This window comes from Pyrgilauda ruficollis, unplaced genomic scaffold (assembly GCF_017590135.1).
Source record: "Pyrgilauda ruficollis isolate IOZ18807 unplaced genomic scaffold, ASM1759013v1 scaffold516, whole genome shotgun sequence".
Lineage (NCBI taxonomy): Eukaryota > Metazoa > Chordata > Aves > Passeriformes > Passeridae > Pyrgilauda > Pyrgilauda ruficollis.
The window spans coordinates 1,174-17,183 of NW_024526778.1; the positions used below are offsets into that span (position 1 = coordinate 1,174).

Here is a 16,010-nt window from a genome sequence, read left to right on the forward strand (position 1 = left end):
GGGGGGGGCAGTGCGGTTTGGGGAGGGGGGGCTCCCGGCGACCCCCCCCGGGCACGGCGGGGTTTTGCACATTCATTGTTCAGCCGGTGCCGCGACGTCATCGGGCCGCGGCCGCCGCGGCGCCTGTCGGGACAGCGAGGCCCTGTCGGGACAGCGGGGCCCTGTCGGGACAGCGGGGTTCTGTCGGGACACGGGACAGCCCGGGGAGGCGGGGGTTTGGCCCGTGGAGGGGGGTCACGTCCTGGGGCTCTGTCGGGACAGGGAGGCTCTGTCGGGACAGGCAGGGGGCAGGGTTTGACCCGCTGGGGGGGCAGCCCAGGTGTGACCCCCCCCCCCCTTCCCCCCGCCACGTGTGGCCACAGGCGGAGCACGAGGACCGGAACCCCCAAAATGAAAGTGGATCGGACGAAACTGAAGAAAACCCCCACGGAGGCGGTGAGGGCTTGGGGACACTCGGGATGGGGCTGGGGACACTCGGGGAGGGGTTGGGGACATTCGGGATGGGGCTGGGGACACTCGGGGAGGGGTTTGGGACGTTCAGTGAAGGGTTGGGGACACTCGGGGAGGGGTTTGGGACGTTCAGTGAGGGCTTGGGGACATCAGGAAGATGTTGGGGACACTCAGGGAGTGTTGGGGGGACAGCAAAGGGCGGGGATTGGAGATGTTTGGGGGGTGTGGACATTGGGAAGGGAACTGGGGGGTTTTGGGGACACCGTGAGGGGACATTGCTGAGTTCCCTGTGTCCCCCAGCCCGCCGACTGCCGGGCCCTCATCGAGAAGCTGAAGGGCTGTAGTGATGAGCAGCTGGTGACAGAACTGCAGCAGATCAAGACATGGAACATTGGGAAGGTGGGAGGGGGCCCCAAAACTTGGGGGGGGGGCCCAAAACCTGGTGGGGGATCCCAGAACTTGGGGGGGTCCCGAGGCGAGTGGGAGTTTCCTGAGGGATTGTCCACAGTTGGTCAGGGTGGTGCTGAGCTTGTCCCCAAACTGGTTACTGCCACAGGGGGTGTCACCCTGGAGCACCCCTAAATTGCAGGGAGCACCCCCAGATTTGGGGGAGGGGGCACTCCAGAGTGTTTCTCAAATGAGGGAGGGGTCCCTGGTCTCAGGTGAGGTCCCTCAGCCTTTGGGTGGGGCAGTTCAGGAGTTCTCTGGAGGTTTAGAAATGGGGGGGCTTTTACATTTCCTGAAGTCCACTCCAATGTTAGGGGATCCCCCCACGTTTTATTTACCCTTCCCTAAATTGGGGGGGCTCACCAGTGTCTTCAGAGCCCCCTTGGAATGGCAGGGGGCACCCCAGAGTTCCCAGGACACCAAGGTGGGGGGTCCCTATATTTGTTTGGGTGTAAATTTTCTCTTAGGGATTCCTAAAATTCTAAGGAGGAGCCTTAATATCCTAAAAATAGTGGGGGGAGAACCCTGTAGACCCCAAAGCATGTGGGGGTACCTCAGTTTCCCCCAAACACCTGGGGAGGACTCAGATTTTTTCCCAGCCTCCAAAACTCCCATTTTCTTGCCCTGTGTTGGGGAGGGGGCTCAGCTGCCACCTGCACAGGCTGGGCTGGGATATTGGGGTTCCTTCTTGGAGTTCTCGGGGTCCCCCCTGGGATATGGGGGTTCAGGGGTGCTGGGCTGGGGGCTGGGCTGTACCCAGGGGTGTCAGGGAGCCTGGGTTGGGGTCCAGGCTGTGCTTCCAGCCCCACATCTTACCCCTAACCCCCCCAGTGTGAGCTGTACCCCTGGGTGGATGTGGGGGGTTCATGGGGGGCTCGGGGGGTCCCAGGCTGTGCCCCCAGCCCCACATCACCCCCTAACCCCCCCCCTTAGTGCACACTATATTCCTGGGTGAATGTGGGGGTCTGGGTTGGGGTCCAGGCTGTGCCCCCAGCCTCACATCCCCCCCTAACTTCCCCTCACAGTGTGAGCTGTACCCCCTGGGTGGATGTGGGGGTTTGAGTTGGGGTCTGGGCTGTACGCAGGGTGCTCGGGGGTCTCAGGCTGTGCCCCCAGCCCCTCATCCCTCCCCTAACCCCCCCTGTGTGAGTTGTACCACTGGGTGGATATGGGGGGTTGAGTTGGGGTCCAGGCTGTGCCCTCAGTCCCACATTCCCCTCTAACTTCCCCTCCCAGTACGAGATGTACCCCTGGGCGGACCTGGGAGTCTGCATTGGGGTTTGGACCATACCTGAGGGTCTGGGTTGGGGTCCAGGCTGTGCCCCCAGCCCCAAATCCCCCCCTAACCCCCCGCACAGTGCGAGCTGTACCACTGGGTGGACCTGCTGGACCGCTTCGACGCGCTGCTGGCCGAGGCGGGCCGGCCGGTGGAGGCCATGAGCTGGATGCTGGCCTGCGACCGGCCCGAGCGCCAGCCCCTCAAGGCCCTGCTGCTGGCCCTGCTCAACTTCACGGCCCTGCTCATCGAGTACAGCTTCTCCCGCCACCTCTACAGCTCCATCGAGGTGGGCACGCCCCCAGACCCGCCCTCTGCGTGTCCCCAGGCGTGTGACACGCTGACACACCTGTCCTGTCCCCGCAGCACCTGACCACGCTGCTGGCCTCCTCGGACATGCACGTGGTGCTGGCCGTGCTCAACCTGCTCTACGTGTTCAGCAAACGCTCCAACTACATCACCCGCCTGGGCTCCGAGCGCCGCGGGCCGCTGCTGGCTCGCCTGCAGCACCTGGCCGAGGTGGGCGGGGTTTTGGGAGGTTTTTGGGGGGATTTTGGGGGGTTTGGGGGCTCAGCGGGGCAGCAGGGCTGAGCTGGGCTGGTCTCCCTACAGAGCTGGGGTGGAAAGGAGAATGGATTTGGGCTGGCTGAGTGCTGTCGGGACCTGCACATGATGGTGAGTGGCACCTGCAGGTCACCTGAGCTCGTGTGGGTTATCTTGTTTTGTCATGGGAGCCCCCAGAACTCGTGTCTGTCACCTTGTCCTGTCTGAGCACTCACCTTTGTTACCTTGTCCTGTCTCAGTGGTCCCCAGAACTCACCTGTGTCACCTTGTCCTGTCCCAGAACTCACCTGTGTCACCCTGTCCTGTGCTGGGGGTCCCCAGAACTCACCTGTGTCACCTTGTCCTGTGCTGGAGGTCCCCAGAACTCATGCCTCACAGGACTTTCTGTCGTATCTTGGTGTGACCTGTTCCCAACATCACTTTTTGTGTCTTTGTGACATCCTGAGGCCCCTTGATGCCGTCCTGGGGTCTTCAGTGCTGTCTGGTGTTCCCTCAGGGGGTCCCCAGTGCTGTCCTGTCCCCAACACCCTCCCATGTCCCCCAACACCACTCTGTCACCCCTGTTGCATCCTGGGGTCCCCCCCACCCCTTTCCCTATGTGCCAGTGTCCCCCAGCCTGGCCCTGTCACCCCAGGGGAGGGGACTCTGCTGTGCCCCCCTCATCCCTGTGTCCCCCCCAGAAATACCCCCCCAGTGCCACCACTCTGCACTTTGAGTTCTACGCTGAGCCGGGCGTCGAGGTGAAGGTGGACAAGAGGGTGAGTGATACTGGGGACATTTTGGGACATTTGGGGACATGACGAGGCCCCCAAAACACCGGGGCCACCCTTTGACCTCCTATGACCCTTCCAGGCCACCAGCACCACTCTGCACTACATCCACATTGAGCAGCTGGACAAGGTAAGTGTGGGGGCCACCTCGATTTTGGGGGGGGGGGCTCTGCTTGGGTCAGGGCCCCCCTGTACCCTGCACTGCCCTTTTGTTCCTCTGTCCCCTGACTCTGTTCCTCTGCCCCCTAATTTTGTCTTCTGTCCTCCTATTTTTCTCCTGCCCCTCAGTTTTGTTACTTGCACCCCAGTTTTGTTCCTCTGTACCCAGTCTTTTTTGTTCACACCCCAATTTTGTCCCTTGTCCCCCTCAGTTTTGTCCCCTCTCCCCCAATCTTGTCCCTACACACCCCAATTTTGTCCCCTGCCTCCCCAGTTTTGCTTCTGCTCCTCCCAGTTTCTCTTTCCCCTCCTCCCCCAGATCTCAGAGAGCCCCTCGGAAATCATGGAGTCCCTGACCAAGATGTACAGCATCCCCAAGGACAAGCAGGTGTGTAGGGAGACATCAAGGGGACGCCCATGGGTTGGGGGGTGACCCTCAGACCCTCCCTAACACCCCCAAATCCTCTTTCCCCCCCCTCAGATGCTGCTGTTCACCCACATCCGCCTGGCCCATGGCTTCTCCAACCACAAGAAGCGGCTGCAGGCGGTGCAGGCGCGGCTCCACGCCATCTCCATCCTGGGTGGGCCTTTGTTAGGGCTTGTTTTAATTGGGGGGTGGGTTTAGGGGGTCGGGGGGTGCCTTTGGGGGGGTCCTGGGGCAGTTGGGGTAACCCCCTCTCTTCGCAGTGTACTCCAACGCGCTGCAGGAGTCGGCCAACAGCATCCTGTACAACGGGCTGATCGAGGAGCTGGTGGACGTGCTGCAGATCACCGACAAGCAGCTGATGGTGAGGCCCAGGGACCCCCGGGGCCGAGCCCTGTCCCCTCACCTGTCCCTTGTGTGTCTCCTAACCTGTCCCTTCGTGTGTTCCCTTTACTAACACGCTGCTCATCAAGGATGTGAACGTGGCTCACCTGTCCTGTAGCTGTCACCTCACCTTTTCTGCATGTGTCACCTCACTTGTCCCGCATCTGTCACCTAAGTTGTCCTGTACCTGTCCTACACTCTCGTGTTTTCACGTGTCTTGTGTGCGTCCCTTCGCTTGTGCTTTCACTTGTTACGTCATCTGTCCTCTTGTGTATCCCCTCACCGGTGTCATGCTGCATGTGCTGCTCATCAAGGACATGAGTGTCCCTCCTCTGTCCCACACTTGTCCCTCACCCATCACATCATCTCTCCCCTTGTGTATTCTCTCACCAACGTTATGCTGCTCATCAAACACATGAATGTCCTTTGCCTGTCCCACCCTGTCCCTCACGTGTCCCTCCTGTGTCCCTGCCAGGACATCAAGGCGGCCTCCCTGCGGACTCTGACGTCCATCGTGCACCTGGAGCGCACGCCGAAGCTCAGCAGCATCATCGACTGCACCGGCACCGCCTCCTACCACGGCTTCCTGCCCGTGCTGGTGCGCAACTGCATCCAGGCCATGATCGGTGCGTGCCGGGGGCTGGGGGGGTCACCTGGGGGGTGTGACCCGTCCTAACCACACCTGTGCACCCCCAGACCCTTCCATGGAGCCCTACCCCCACCAGTTTGCCACGGCGCTCTTCTCTTTCCTGTATCACCTGGCCAGCTACGACGCGGGCGGCGAGGCGCTGGTGTCGTGCGGCATGATGGAGGCGCTGCTCAAGGTGAGTTCTTCTCACCTGTGGGCAGATCTCAGGTGCCTCGGGGACTGGCTCACCTGCTTTCTGTCCCCTCACCAGGTGATCAAGTTCCTGGGAGACGAGCAGGACCAGATCACGTTCGTCACGCGGGCGGTGCGGGTGGTGGATCTCATCACCAACCTGGACATGGCCGCCTTCCAGTCACACAGTGGGCTGTCCATCTTCATCTACCGCCTCGAGGTGCTGCCCCCTTCCCCCTGCCCTGCTTTTGGGGTGCCCCGGGGGTGTTTTGGGGTCCCCTTGGGTGGTTTGGGGTGCTGAGGCTCTGTTCCCCCCAGCACGAGGTGGACCTGTGCCGCCGCGAGTGTCCCTTTGTCATCAAGCCCAAAGTGCAGCGCCCGCCTGCTGCCACCCTGCCCGAGGGCGAGGACATGGAGACTGACATGGAGGGTGAGCAGAGGCTGTGTCCCCCCTGTGGTGTCACCCATTCCCCCCGTGGTGTCACCCATTGCCCCTGCAATGTCACCGTGCCTCTGCAGTGACCGATGTGGCCATGGAGAGCAGTCCCGGCCCCTCGGCCGAAGCCCGGCCGGACCCGGTGCCACCAGCCCTGCCAGCTGTGCCCAGCACCAGCGCTGCCACCCCCTCCCCACGCGGTGGTAGGTGCCCCCCGGGGCTGGGGACAGTGGGGACATCACTGGACCCCAGTTTGTTCCCTACACGGAAACCCTAATTCCGTCCCTACGTGGACACCCCAATTCTTCCTATAGGGACACCCTAATTCCTTCCCCATATGGGCACCTTAATTTTTGCTACAGTTCCTCTTATACGGACACCCCAGTTCCATTCCTGTATGGACACCCCAGTTTCTTCCCTATGTGAACACCCCAATTCTCTTTACATGGACACCCTAATTCTGTTCCTATATGTACACCCCAATTCCTTCTGCCTATGAGCACCCCAGTTCCTCCCCTATGAAGACCCCAAATTCTTTTTCACGTCTGTCTCTCTCTGGGGACACCCCAATTTCCTCGTGTGCCCCCCCAATCCTCACCCTATGTCCCCCCCAGGAGTGCAGTGCATCCCCCAGCGCGCCGCTTTGCTCAAATCCATGCTGAACTTCCTCAAAAAAGCCATCCAAGACCCCGCCTTCTCCGACGGCATCCGGCACGGTGGGTGGTCCCCCATGTCCCCAAATGCCCCTGGGGGGTGGCAGGGGTGGTGTCACTGACCACACGTGTCCCCACAGTGATGGACGGCTCGCTGCCCACCTCGCTGAAGCACATCATCAGCAACGCCGAGTACTACGGCCCCTCGCTGTTCCTGCTGGGTGAGCCACGCCCCGGCCCCACCCGGGCAGCGCGGGGCGGGCACGGAGCGGGGACCCCGCCAGGTGCTCTACCTGCCCTCAGTGCCCCCCTCTCTCCTCCGCCGCAGCGACCGAGGTGGTGACGGTCTTCGTGTTCCAGGAGCCCTCGCTGCTGTCCTCGCTGCAGGACAACGGCCTCACCGACGTCATGCTGCACGCTCTGCTCATCAAGGACGTGAGTGGGGCTTAACTGATACCTGTCCAACACCTGACACCTGTTGCCTTGTGTGTCCCGTCACCTGTTTTCACATCTGTTGCATTTCTTGCCGTGCACCTGTTCTGCGTTCTTGTACCTGCTCCATTTCCTGCCCTATCCCTGTTGCATTTCCTGCTCTGTGCTTGTCTCGCATCCCTGTACTTGTTCCATTACCTGCCCTACACCTGTTGCTACATCTGCCTTTCACTTATCCCCACACCTGCTTTGCACCTGTCCCATTTCCTCTCCTACACCTGCTCCAGGTCTGCCTCTCACCTGTCTGTTCACTTGTGCATGGCCTGTCCCCACTCCTGTCCTGTGCCACCTGTGCTAGTGCTGCACCTGCCCCAGCTCCACCCCAGACCTCCCTTCCTGCAGGTGAGCCTGCTGCTCACCTGCCCATGCTGGTGCCACACCTGCCCAGCGTGTGCCCCAGCTTTGCCCCACACCTGTCCAATGTCTGTGCCAGCTTTGCCCCTCACCTGCCCAGTGCCTGCCCCACCAATTGCCTCTCCCTTGCTCCAGTCTGTGCCAGCTTTGCCCCTCACCTGCCCTGTGTCTGCCGCACACCTGCCCCACACCAGATGTGCCCCCAGCCCCTGCCCCACACCAGGCGTGCCCCCAGCCCCTGACCTGCCCTGTGCGTGCCCCACACCTGCCCCAGATGTGCCATAACCCCTCACCTGCACAGGTGCCGGCGACGCGGGAGGTGCTGGGCTCGCTGCCCAACGTGTTCAGCGCGCTGTGCCTGAACGCGCGGGGGCTGCAGAGCTTCGTGCAGTGCCAGCCCTTCGAGCGCCTCTTCAAGGTGCTGCTGTCCCCCGACTACCTGCCCGCCATGCGCCGCCGCCGCAGCTCCGACCCCCTGGGTGAGCGGGGGACACGGGGGTACTGGGGGGACTGGGGAACATTGGGGGGACTGGGAATACTGGGGACACTGTGGGGACTGGGAATACTGGGGACACACAAGGTGCTGCTGTCTCCTGACTACCTGCCCACCATGTGCCGCCACCACAGCTCCCACCCCCTGGGTGAGCATGGGACACGGGGGTGCTGGGGATACTGAGGACATTGGGGGGCTGGGGATACTGGGGTGTACTGGGAATACTGGGGACACTGTGGGGACTGGGAATATTGGGGACACACAAGGTGCTGCTGTCTCCTGGCTACTGCCCACCATGCGGTGCCAACGCAGCTCTGACCCCTTTGGTGAGTGGGAGGTATTGGGGGGACTGGGGTATAGTGGGAATGCTGGGGACACTGGGGGACTGAGGACACTGGAGATACCAGGGACACCAGGGATAATGGGGGCACTGGGGACCCAACAATCTTTTTAGCAATACATTTTGCTAACATTTAAATAATTCCCTCATTTTTTGGAGGTATTTGTGTTTATTTTACGTACCATCCCCTGTTCATTTAACTCTCAGAACCTCTGCCCCCAACCCCAACAAAACCTGCTCTGCGCTCCCCAAAATCTGCTCTTCCCCCCCAAAATGCTCTTTGTCCCCCCAGGTGACACAGCCTCCAACCTGGGCAGCGCCGTGGACGAGCTGATGCGGCACCAACCCACGCTCAAGACCGACGCCACCACCGCCATCATCAAGGTGACAACTTGGGGACATTTGTGGGGCTTCAGGACCCCCCAGAATCTGTCTGGGCCCCTCCTAAATGCCAGCCCCTCTGCAGCTGCTGGAGGAGATCTGCAGCCTGGGCCGGGACCCCAAATACATCTGCCAGAAGCCGTCGATGCAGAAGGCGGACGGGACGGCGGCCGCGCCGCCCCCGCGCTCGCCCCACGCCGCCGAGGAGGCCTCGAGCGAGGATGAGGAGGAGGAGGAAGTGCAGGCCATGCAGAGCTTTGGGGCTGCCCAGCAGAGCGAGGCAGAGCCCAGCCAGACGTGAGCAGGACGGGGCTGGCTGGGGGGGTCTGGGGTGTCCCCAGGTCACTGTGGTGTCCCCAGGGATCTATGGTGTCCCCAGGGATCTGTGCTCAGTGCTGGTTTGTGGATGGTCTGGGGTGGAGAGGGTCCTGAGGGAGCTGGGGAAGGGTGTGGGGAAGCTGGGGAAGGGTCTGGGGGATCCTGGGGGAGCTGGGGAAGGGGTTCAGCCTGGAGAAAAGGGACTGGGGGGAAATTTAGGCTGGAAATCAGCAAAAACTTCCCAGAATGGGTCTGGCAGGGAGGTGATAAAGCCAAGCCTGGGTGTGACACTTGGTGACAAAGTGATGACAAGGTCACAGAGTGGTCTCAGAGGTATCTCCTGGCGTCGTTAACTCTTGATTTTGCTTCCTGGGGTGGGAGTCACACCTCCCTCACCATTCTTTCTGTGCTTGCAGCGTGGTAGGCACGGAGGAACGCATCCCCATCCCGCTCATGGACTACATCCTCAACGTGGTGAGGGCTACTGCCATCCCTGGGGGGTCCCCACTGGTCCTGACCCCTCCTTGAGGAGGTTCAGAGCCCCCCTGACACCCTTTTATCCCAGATGAAGTTCGTGGAGTCCATCCTGAGCAACAACACCACTGATGATCACTGCCAGGAGTTCGTGGCCCAGCGGGGGCTGCGGCCGCTCGTCACCATCCTGGGGCTGCCCAACCTGCCCGTGGACTTCCCCACCTCTGCAGCCTGCCAGGCCGTGGCTGGCGTCTGCAAATCCATCCTGGTATGGGCTGGGGGGCTGCAAATCCATTCTGGGGGTCTCAGGGGTCTGCAAATCTGTCCTGGTGCAGCTTTGGGGGGCTGCAAGTCCGTTCAGGAATGGACCCTGATGGTGCTCTCTGTTTCCCCTGTGTCCCCAGTCTCTATCCTCTGATCCCAAAATCCCTGTAGGAGGGTTCAGTGACCCCCGGGGAGGGTTCAGTGACTCCTCAGTGACCCCGATGTCCCCTCTCTGTGTCCCCAAACTCTCTCCCATGAGCCCAAAGTGCTGCAGGAGGGTTCAGTGACCCCTCAGCAACCCAGATGTCCCCTCTCTCTGTCCCCAGTCAGTGTCCCACAAGCCCAAGGTACTCCAGGAGGGTTCAGTGACCCCCAGGAGGCTTCAATGACCCCTTTCTGTCCCGCCAGACTCTCCCAAGGTGCTGCAGGAGGGTTCAGTGACCCCCAGGCGTGTTTAGTGACCCCTCAGTGACCCCGATGTCCCTTTTCTGTCCCCCCAGACTCTCTCCCACGAGCCCAAGGTGCTGCAGGAGGGGCTGGTGCAGCTGGAGGCCGTGCTGTCTGCGCTGGAGCCGCTGCACCGGCCCATCGAGGCCCCGGGGGGCTCGGTGCTGCTGCGGGAGCTGGCCGGGGCCGGGGCCGTGCCCGACGCCACGCTCTCAGCCCAGGCCACCCCCCTGCTGCACGCGCTGACCGCCGCCCACGCCTTCATCATGATGTTTGTGCACACCTGCAGGGTGGGACAGGTAACGGGGGAGGGGTTTTGGGGGGTGGGGTTTGGGGGGTTTCAGTGGGGTTTCGAGGGGTTTGAAAGGGACTTGGAGGCTTGGGGAGGGGTTTTGGGGGGTTTTGAATGGGCCTGAGGTGGGGGGTTGAATGGGGCTTGGTGGATTTTGAATGGGGTTTGGGTGGGTGTGAGGCTTAGAGGATTTTAAAGGGGGTTTGGGGGGTTTCAGAAGTGGTTTGGGAGCAGCTTTGGGTACTTAAGAGAGCTTTGGAGGGGTTTGAAAGGGGCTTGGGGAAGGGCTTTAGGATCTCAGGGGGTTTTGGGGGTCCTTGCTGTCCCCCCAGAGCGAGATCAGGGCCATCTCAGTGAACCAGTGGGGATCCCAGCTGGGGCTGAGCGTGCTGGGCAAGCTGAGCCAGCTCTACTGCTCCCTGGTGTGGGAGAGCACCGTGCTGCTGTCCCTCTGCACCCCCAACAGGTACTGGGGACACTGCGAGGGACTGGTGAGGGTTTGGGAGGCACTGGGAGGGCACTGGAGGGACTGGGAGGGACTGGTGAGGGTTTGGGAGGCACTGGGAGGGCACTGGTGAGGGATTTTGGGACACTGGGGGGGACACTGGGCTGAGCCAGCTGTGTTGCTTGCTGGTGTGGTGCACCCCAAACAGGTACTGGGAGGACACTGGGGGCACTGGTGAGGGTTTGGGGAACACTGGGGGGACACTGGGCTGAGCCAGCTGTGCTGCTCCCAGTGTCTGTACCCCACTACCAGGTTACTGGGGGGCACTGGGGGGGCTCTGTGGTGCCCAGGAGGTGCCCCCAGCCCCGTGACACCCCTGTGCCTCCTCCCCAGCCTCCCCCCAGGCTGTGAGTTTGGCCAGGCTGACATGCAGAAACTCGTGCCCAAGGAGGAGAAAACGGCCCCCAGCCCCCCCCAGGGCGGCCGCAGGGCAGGTGGGGCTGGGGGGGAGCATCTGGGGGCATTTGTGGGGGTTTGGGGGCGATTTATGTGAATTTTGGGAGGATTTATGGGGGTTTCATGGGGATTTTGGGGGGTTTGGGGGGCTTTATGGTTTTCAGAGGGTCTGGGGGGATTTATGGGAGTTTTGGGGAGGTTGGGGAGGGTTTCTGGGGCAGGTTGGGTTTGGGGAGGTCTTGGAAAGGTTTATGGGGGGTTCTCTGTGTGGGAGGTTGATTTTGGGGCAGGTCTCCATGGGGAAAGGTCAGTTTTGAGGGGTCTCTGTGGGGCAGGTCAGTTTTTGGGGGGGATTGCTGTAGGAAATGTTGGGTTTGGGGGGTCTCTGTGGGAAAGGTCAGTTTCGGGGGGGGGATCTCTGTAGGAAAGGTCAGTTTTGGGTGGGGGTTCTCTGTAGGAAAGACTGGTTTTTGGGGGTCTCTGTGGGAAGGGTCTGTTTTTGGGAGGATCTGTAGGAAATGCCAGTTTTTGGGGGTGTCTGTGGAAAGGGTGAGTTTTTAAGGGACATCTCTGTAGGAAAGGTCAGTTTTTGGGGGATCTCTGGGTCTCTCACCCTCCTCCCCCACAGAGGGCGAGGCAGAGGGCCCGGGCCCCTCGGTGGGGGCGGGCAGTGACCCCCCCCCAGCCCAGGGGCTGCTGGAGGGGATGGGGCTGGAGGGGGAGCCCCTGGCCCCCATGGAGACGGACGAGCCCAGCACCAGCGACCCCAAAGCCAAAGCCAAGATCACCCCGGCCATGGCCGCCCGCATCAAACAGATCAAACCCCTGCTCTCCGGTGAGGGGGGGTCCAAAATGGGGTGGGGGGCTCCAGGGGTGGGTCAGGGGGCTCCAGAAATAGCCTGGGAGACCCTAAAACTGTGTTAGGGTGGCCTCTAAAACAGCTTGGGGGATTCCAGGGTCTCTTCCCTGTCCTGCCCCAGGTCTCAGCCCCGTGTCCCCCCCTGTCCCGTGTATCCCTCTGTCCCCTGTGTCCCTCTGTCCACTGTGTCCCCCATCCTCACCCGGGGTTCTCACTCTGTCTGCTGTGTCCCCTGTGTCCCCCACAAGGGTCTCACTGTCCCTGTGTCCCCACAGTGTCATTGCAGCTGGGCTGGGCGCTGGCCGAGCTTGTCCTTCTGTCCCCCATGTCCCTCTGTCCCCACCTGGGGTCTCACTGTCCCCGTGTCCCCACTGCCTCATCGCGGCTGGGCCGGGCGCTAGCCAAGCTTGTCCCTCTGTCCCCCATGTCCGTCTGTCCCCACCTGGGGTCTCACTGTCCCCGTGTCCCCACAGCCTCATCGCGGCTGGGCCGGGCGCTGGCCGAGCTCTTCGGGCTGCTGGTCAAGCTGTGCGTGGGCTCCCCGGTGCGGCAGCGCCGCAGCCACCACGCGGCCGCCGCCGCCCCCGCGCCCACCGCGGCCGCCCGCGCCACGGCCTCGGCGCTGACCCGCCTGCTGACCAAGGGGCTGAGCTGGCAACCGCCCCCCTACACCCCCACGCCACGGTTCCGGTCAGTGACCACGGGGACAGGAATGGGAATGGGGATGGGAGAAATTGGGATGGGATGGGATGGGATGGGATGGGATGCTTTGGGCTGCTGGTCAAGCTGTGTGTGGGCTCCCCGGTGCGGCAGCGCCGCAGCCACCACGCGGCCGCCGCCGCCCCCGCGCCCACCGCGGCCGCCCGTGCCACGGCCTCGGCGCTGACCCGCCTGCTGACCAAGGGGCTGAGCTGGCAACCGCCCCCCTACACCCCCACGCCACGGTTCCGGTCAGTGACCACGGGGACAGGAATGGGAATGGGGATGGGAGAAATTGGGATGGGATGGGATGGGATGGGATGGGATGGGATGGGATGGGGAAGGGCACGGCCTCGGCACTGACCTGCCTGCGGACCAAGGGGCTGAGCTAGCTGCCCTACATCCCAATGCCACACGTCCAGTCAGTGACCATGGGGACAGTGGGGACATTGGGATGGGATGGAATGGGGATGGGATGGGATGGGGAAGGGCACGGCCTCGGCGCTCACCTACCTGCTAACCAAAGGGCTGAGCTGGCAACTGACCCCCTACAGCCCAATGCCACGCTTCTGGTTGGTGACCACGGGGACAGTGGGAATGGGAATGGGAATGGGATGGAAATGGGAATAGGGAACAGGATGGGGATGGGAACAGGATTGGGAACAGGGGAGGGAGAGGGAATGGGAATGGGAATAGAGATGTGCATGGGAATGGGAACGGGAACAGGATTGGAAACGGGAGAGGAGATAGGAACAGGGATGGGGAATGGGCAGGGTTGGGAATAGGGCAGGGGTGAGGCTGGAACAGGAGGAGCTGGGAGTGGGAATGGGGAGAGGTTGGGAATGAGGAGGAGCTGGGGAGAGGGGAGGGGCTGCGATGACAGGGACAGGGATGGGAGGGACAGAGACAGGGTGGGTCTGCCACCTCCAGGGGCCAGAGCTTGGGCAGTGCCCGTGCCCGGTGCCGTGGTCAGTGCCCGGTGCCATGCCCAGCACTGACCCCTCCCGTGCCCCCAGGCTGACGTTCTTCATCTGCTCGGTGGGGTTCACGTCGCCCATGCTGTTCGACGAGCGCAAGTTCCCCTATCACCTCATGCTGCAGAAATTCCTCTGCTCCGGCGGCCACAACGCCCTCTTCGAGTGAGCTGGACACTGACCTCACACTGGCCACTGGCCATGGACACTGACCAGACACTGACCGCACACTGGCCATGGACACTGACCATGGACGCTGACCAGACACTGACCCGACACTGCACACTGACCATGGACACTGACCCGACACTGACCACTGACCACTGACCATGGACACTGACCAGACACTGATCATGGACACTGACTGGACACTGCACACTGGTCATTGACACTGACCATGGACACTGACTGGACACTGCACACTGACCATGGACGCTGACCAGACACTGACCTGACACTGATCACTGACCATGGACACTAACTGGGCACTGCACACTGACCATGGACGCTGACCATGGACGCTGATCATGGACACTGACTGGACACTGCACACTGGTCATGGACACTGACCATGGACACTGACTATGGACACTGACTACACACTGACCATTGACCATGAACTCTGGGCAGACACTGACCCAACGCTGCACAATGACCATGGGCACTGACCATGGACACTGACTGGCTACTGAGCAAGGACACTGCCCAGGCACTGACCTGACACTGCACGCTGACCATGGACACTGACTGGATACCAAGCATGGACACTGATAGGACACTGGACCCTGGCTGCACAGTGACCCGACACTGCACAGTGACTGTGGACACTGCACACTGACCATGGACACGACCATGGACACTGTCTGCGGACACTGACTGGATACTGAGCACGGACACTGACCACGGACAGTGGACACTGACTGAACACTGACTGTGGACACTGGACATTGACTATAGACAATGACCATGGACACTGTTCACTGATCATGGACAATGACCGTGGTTTCTGTACACTGACTGGACACTGACCATGGATACTGACTATGGACACTGGACACTGATCATGGACACTGACCAGGCACTGAATAATACACTGTGACCACGGACACTGACCAGTGCCCCTGGACACTGACCCCTCCAACTCCCTTCCTCTGCGTGGGGGGGATGCTCCCATGACCTTGGGGGTCGCTCCCAACACCCCAAATCCCTTCCCCTCCCCCCCCGCCTCAGACCCTTTAACTGGTCACTCCCATGACCTTGGGGGTCCCTCCCATGACCTTGGGGTCACTCCCAACACCCCAAATCGCTTTTCCCCACCAGGACCTTTAACTGGGCGCTGTCCATGGGGGGCAAGGTGCCGGTGGGGGAGGGTCTGGAGCACCCCGACCTGCCGGATGGCACCGGTGAGTTCCTGGACGCGTGGCTGATGCTGGTGGAGAAGATGGTGAACCCCAGCACGGTGCTGGAGTCCCCCCATGCACTGCCTGCCAAGGCCCCCCCACATGGACACCCCCCCTTCAGCGCCCTGCGCTTCCTCGTGGTCACCCAGAAGGTGGGCAGGGGAAAAAACGGGGTTTGGGGAGGGGGAAATGGGGTTTGGGGAGGGAAAAATTGAGTTTGGGGGGAGGAGATGGGGTTTGGGGAAGGGAAATGGGGTTTGGGGAGAAAAAATTGGGTTTGGGGGGTGAAAAATGGGTTTTGGGAGGGAAAAAGTGGGGTTTGGAGAAGGGAAATAGGGTTTGGGGAGGGAAATGGGGTTTGGGGAGAAAAAATTGGGTTTGGGGGGTGAAAAATGGGTTTTGGGAGGGAAAAAGTGGGGTTTGGAGAAGGGAAATAGGGTTTACCCAAAACCAAACAAACCTGGGAGGGGAATGGTGCTGGGGCGTTAAAATGGGTTTTGGGGGGAGAAAAATGGGGTTTGGGGAGGGAAATGGGGTTGGTAGTGGGGGAACCCCATTCCCTCTCCCCAAAACTCATGGCCCCACCGTGTCTCCACCTTCTCCCCACCGTATCCCATGTCCCCACCGTGTCCTCACCCTGTCCCCTCCGTGTCCCCAGGCTGCGTTCGCCTGCATCAAGCAGCTGTGGCAGCGGCGGCCGCTGAAGGTGTACGGCGGCCGCATGGCCGAGTCCATGCTGGCCATCCTGTGCCACATCCTGCGCGCCGAGCCGCTGCTGCGCGAGCGCCTGGGCCGCGAGAGAGAGGGACCCGCGCCCGACGAGCCCGGGGGCGACGAGGGGGGGGCCCGCAGGGAGCCCCACGTCAACCAGCAGCAGCTGCAGCAGGTGTGGGGATATGGGATGTGGGGGGGCGGGCTGGAGAAATGGGGGGTGGGATG

General features: G+C 61.7%; 1 protein-coding gene across 1 annotated transcript in view; it reads left to right on the plus strand.

The window, feature by feature from the left end:
* Nucleotides 1–343: 343 nt before the first annotated feature.
* Nucleotides 344–16,010, plus strand: part of HUWE1 (HECT, UBA and WWE domain containing E3 ubiquitin protein ligase 1) — a gene marked incomplete at its 3' end in the record, with an annotated part of 33,282 nt that continues 17,615 nt past the window's right edge. The window contains exons 1-31 of the mRNA XM_041480463.1: nucleotides 344–435; nucleotides 751–849; nucleotides 2,256–2,462; nucleotides 2,540–2,692; nucleotides 2,786–2,848; nucleotides 3,418–3,495; nucleotides 3,590–3,637; nucleotides 3,986–4,054; nucleotides 4,148–4,247; nucleotides 4,354–4,454; nucleotides 4,950–5,100; nucleotides 5,171–5,298; nucleotides 5,374–5,514; nucleotides 5,613–5,724; nucleotides 5,814–5,933; nucleotides 6,345–6,446; nucleotides 6,524–6,604; nucleotides 6,712–6,818; nucleotides 7,531–7,708; nucleotides 8,355–8,446; nucleotides 8,529–8,740; nucleotides 9,178–9,235; nucleotides 9,327–9,503; nucleotides 10,000–10,245; nucleotides 10,571–10,704; nucleotides 11,077–11,177; nucleotides 11,768–11,974; nucleotides 12,472–12,688; nucleotides 13,714–13,836; nucleotides 14,992–15,223; nucleotides 15,730–15,957. Coding sequence (XP_041336397.1) covers nucleotides 391–435; nucleotides 751–849; nucleotides 2,256–2,462; nucleotides 2,540–2,692; nucleotides 2,786–2,848; nucleotides 3,418–3,495; nucleotides 3,590–3,637; nucleotides 3,986–4,054; nucleotides 4,148–4,247; nucleotides 4,354–4,454; nucleotides 4,950–5,100; nucleotides 5,171–5,298; nucleotides 5,374–5,514; nucleotides 5,613–5,724; nucleotides 5,814–5,933; nucleotides 6,345–6,446; nucleotides 6,524–6,604; nucleotides 6,712–6,818; nucleotides 7,531–7,708; nucleotides 8,355–8,446; nucleotides 8,529–8,740; nucleotides 9,178–9,235; nucleotides 9,327–9,503; nucleotides 10,000–10,245; nucleotides 10,571–10,704; nucleotides 11,077–11,177; nucleotides 11,768–11,974; nucleotides 12,472–12,688; nucleotides 13,714–13,836; nucleotides 14,992–15,223; nucleotides 15,730–15,957 — 4,110 coding nt within the window. The remainder of the gene's footprint in view (nucleotides 436–750; nucleotides 850–2,255; nucleotides 2,463–2,539; nucleotides 2,693–2,785; nucleotides 2,849–3,417; nucleotides 3,496–3,589; nucleotides 3,638–3,985; nucleotides 4,055–4,147; nucleotides 4,248–4,353; nucleotides 4,455–4,949; nucleotides 5,101–5,170; nucleotides 5,299–5,373; nucleotides 5,515–5,612; nucleotides 5,725–5,813; nucleotides 5,934–6,344; nucleotides 6,447–6,523; nucleotides 6,605–6,711; nucleotides 6,819–7,530; nucleotides 7,709–8,354; nucleotides 8,447–8,528; nucleotides 8,741–9,177; nucleotides 9,236–9,326; nucleotides 9,504–9,999; nucleotides 10,246–10,570; nucleotides 10,705–11,076; nucleotides 11,178–11,767; nucleotides 11,975–12,471; nucleotides 12,689–13,713; nucleotides 13,837–14,991; nucleotides 15,224–15,729; nucleotides 15,958–16,010) is intronic.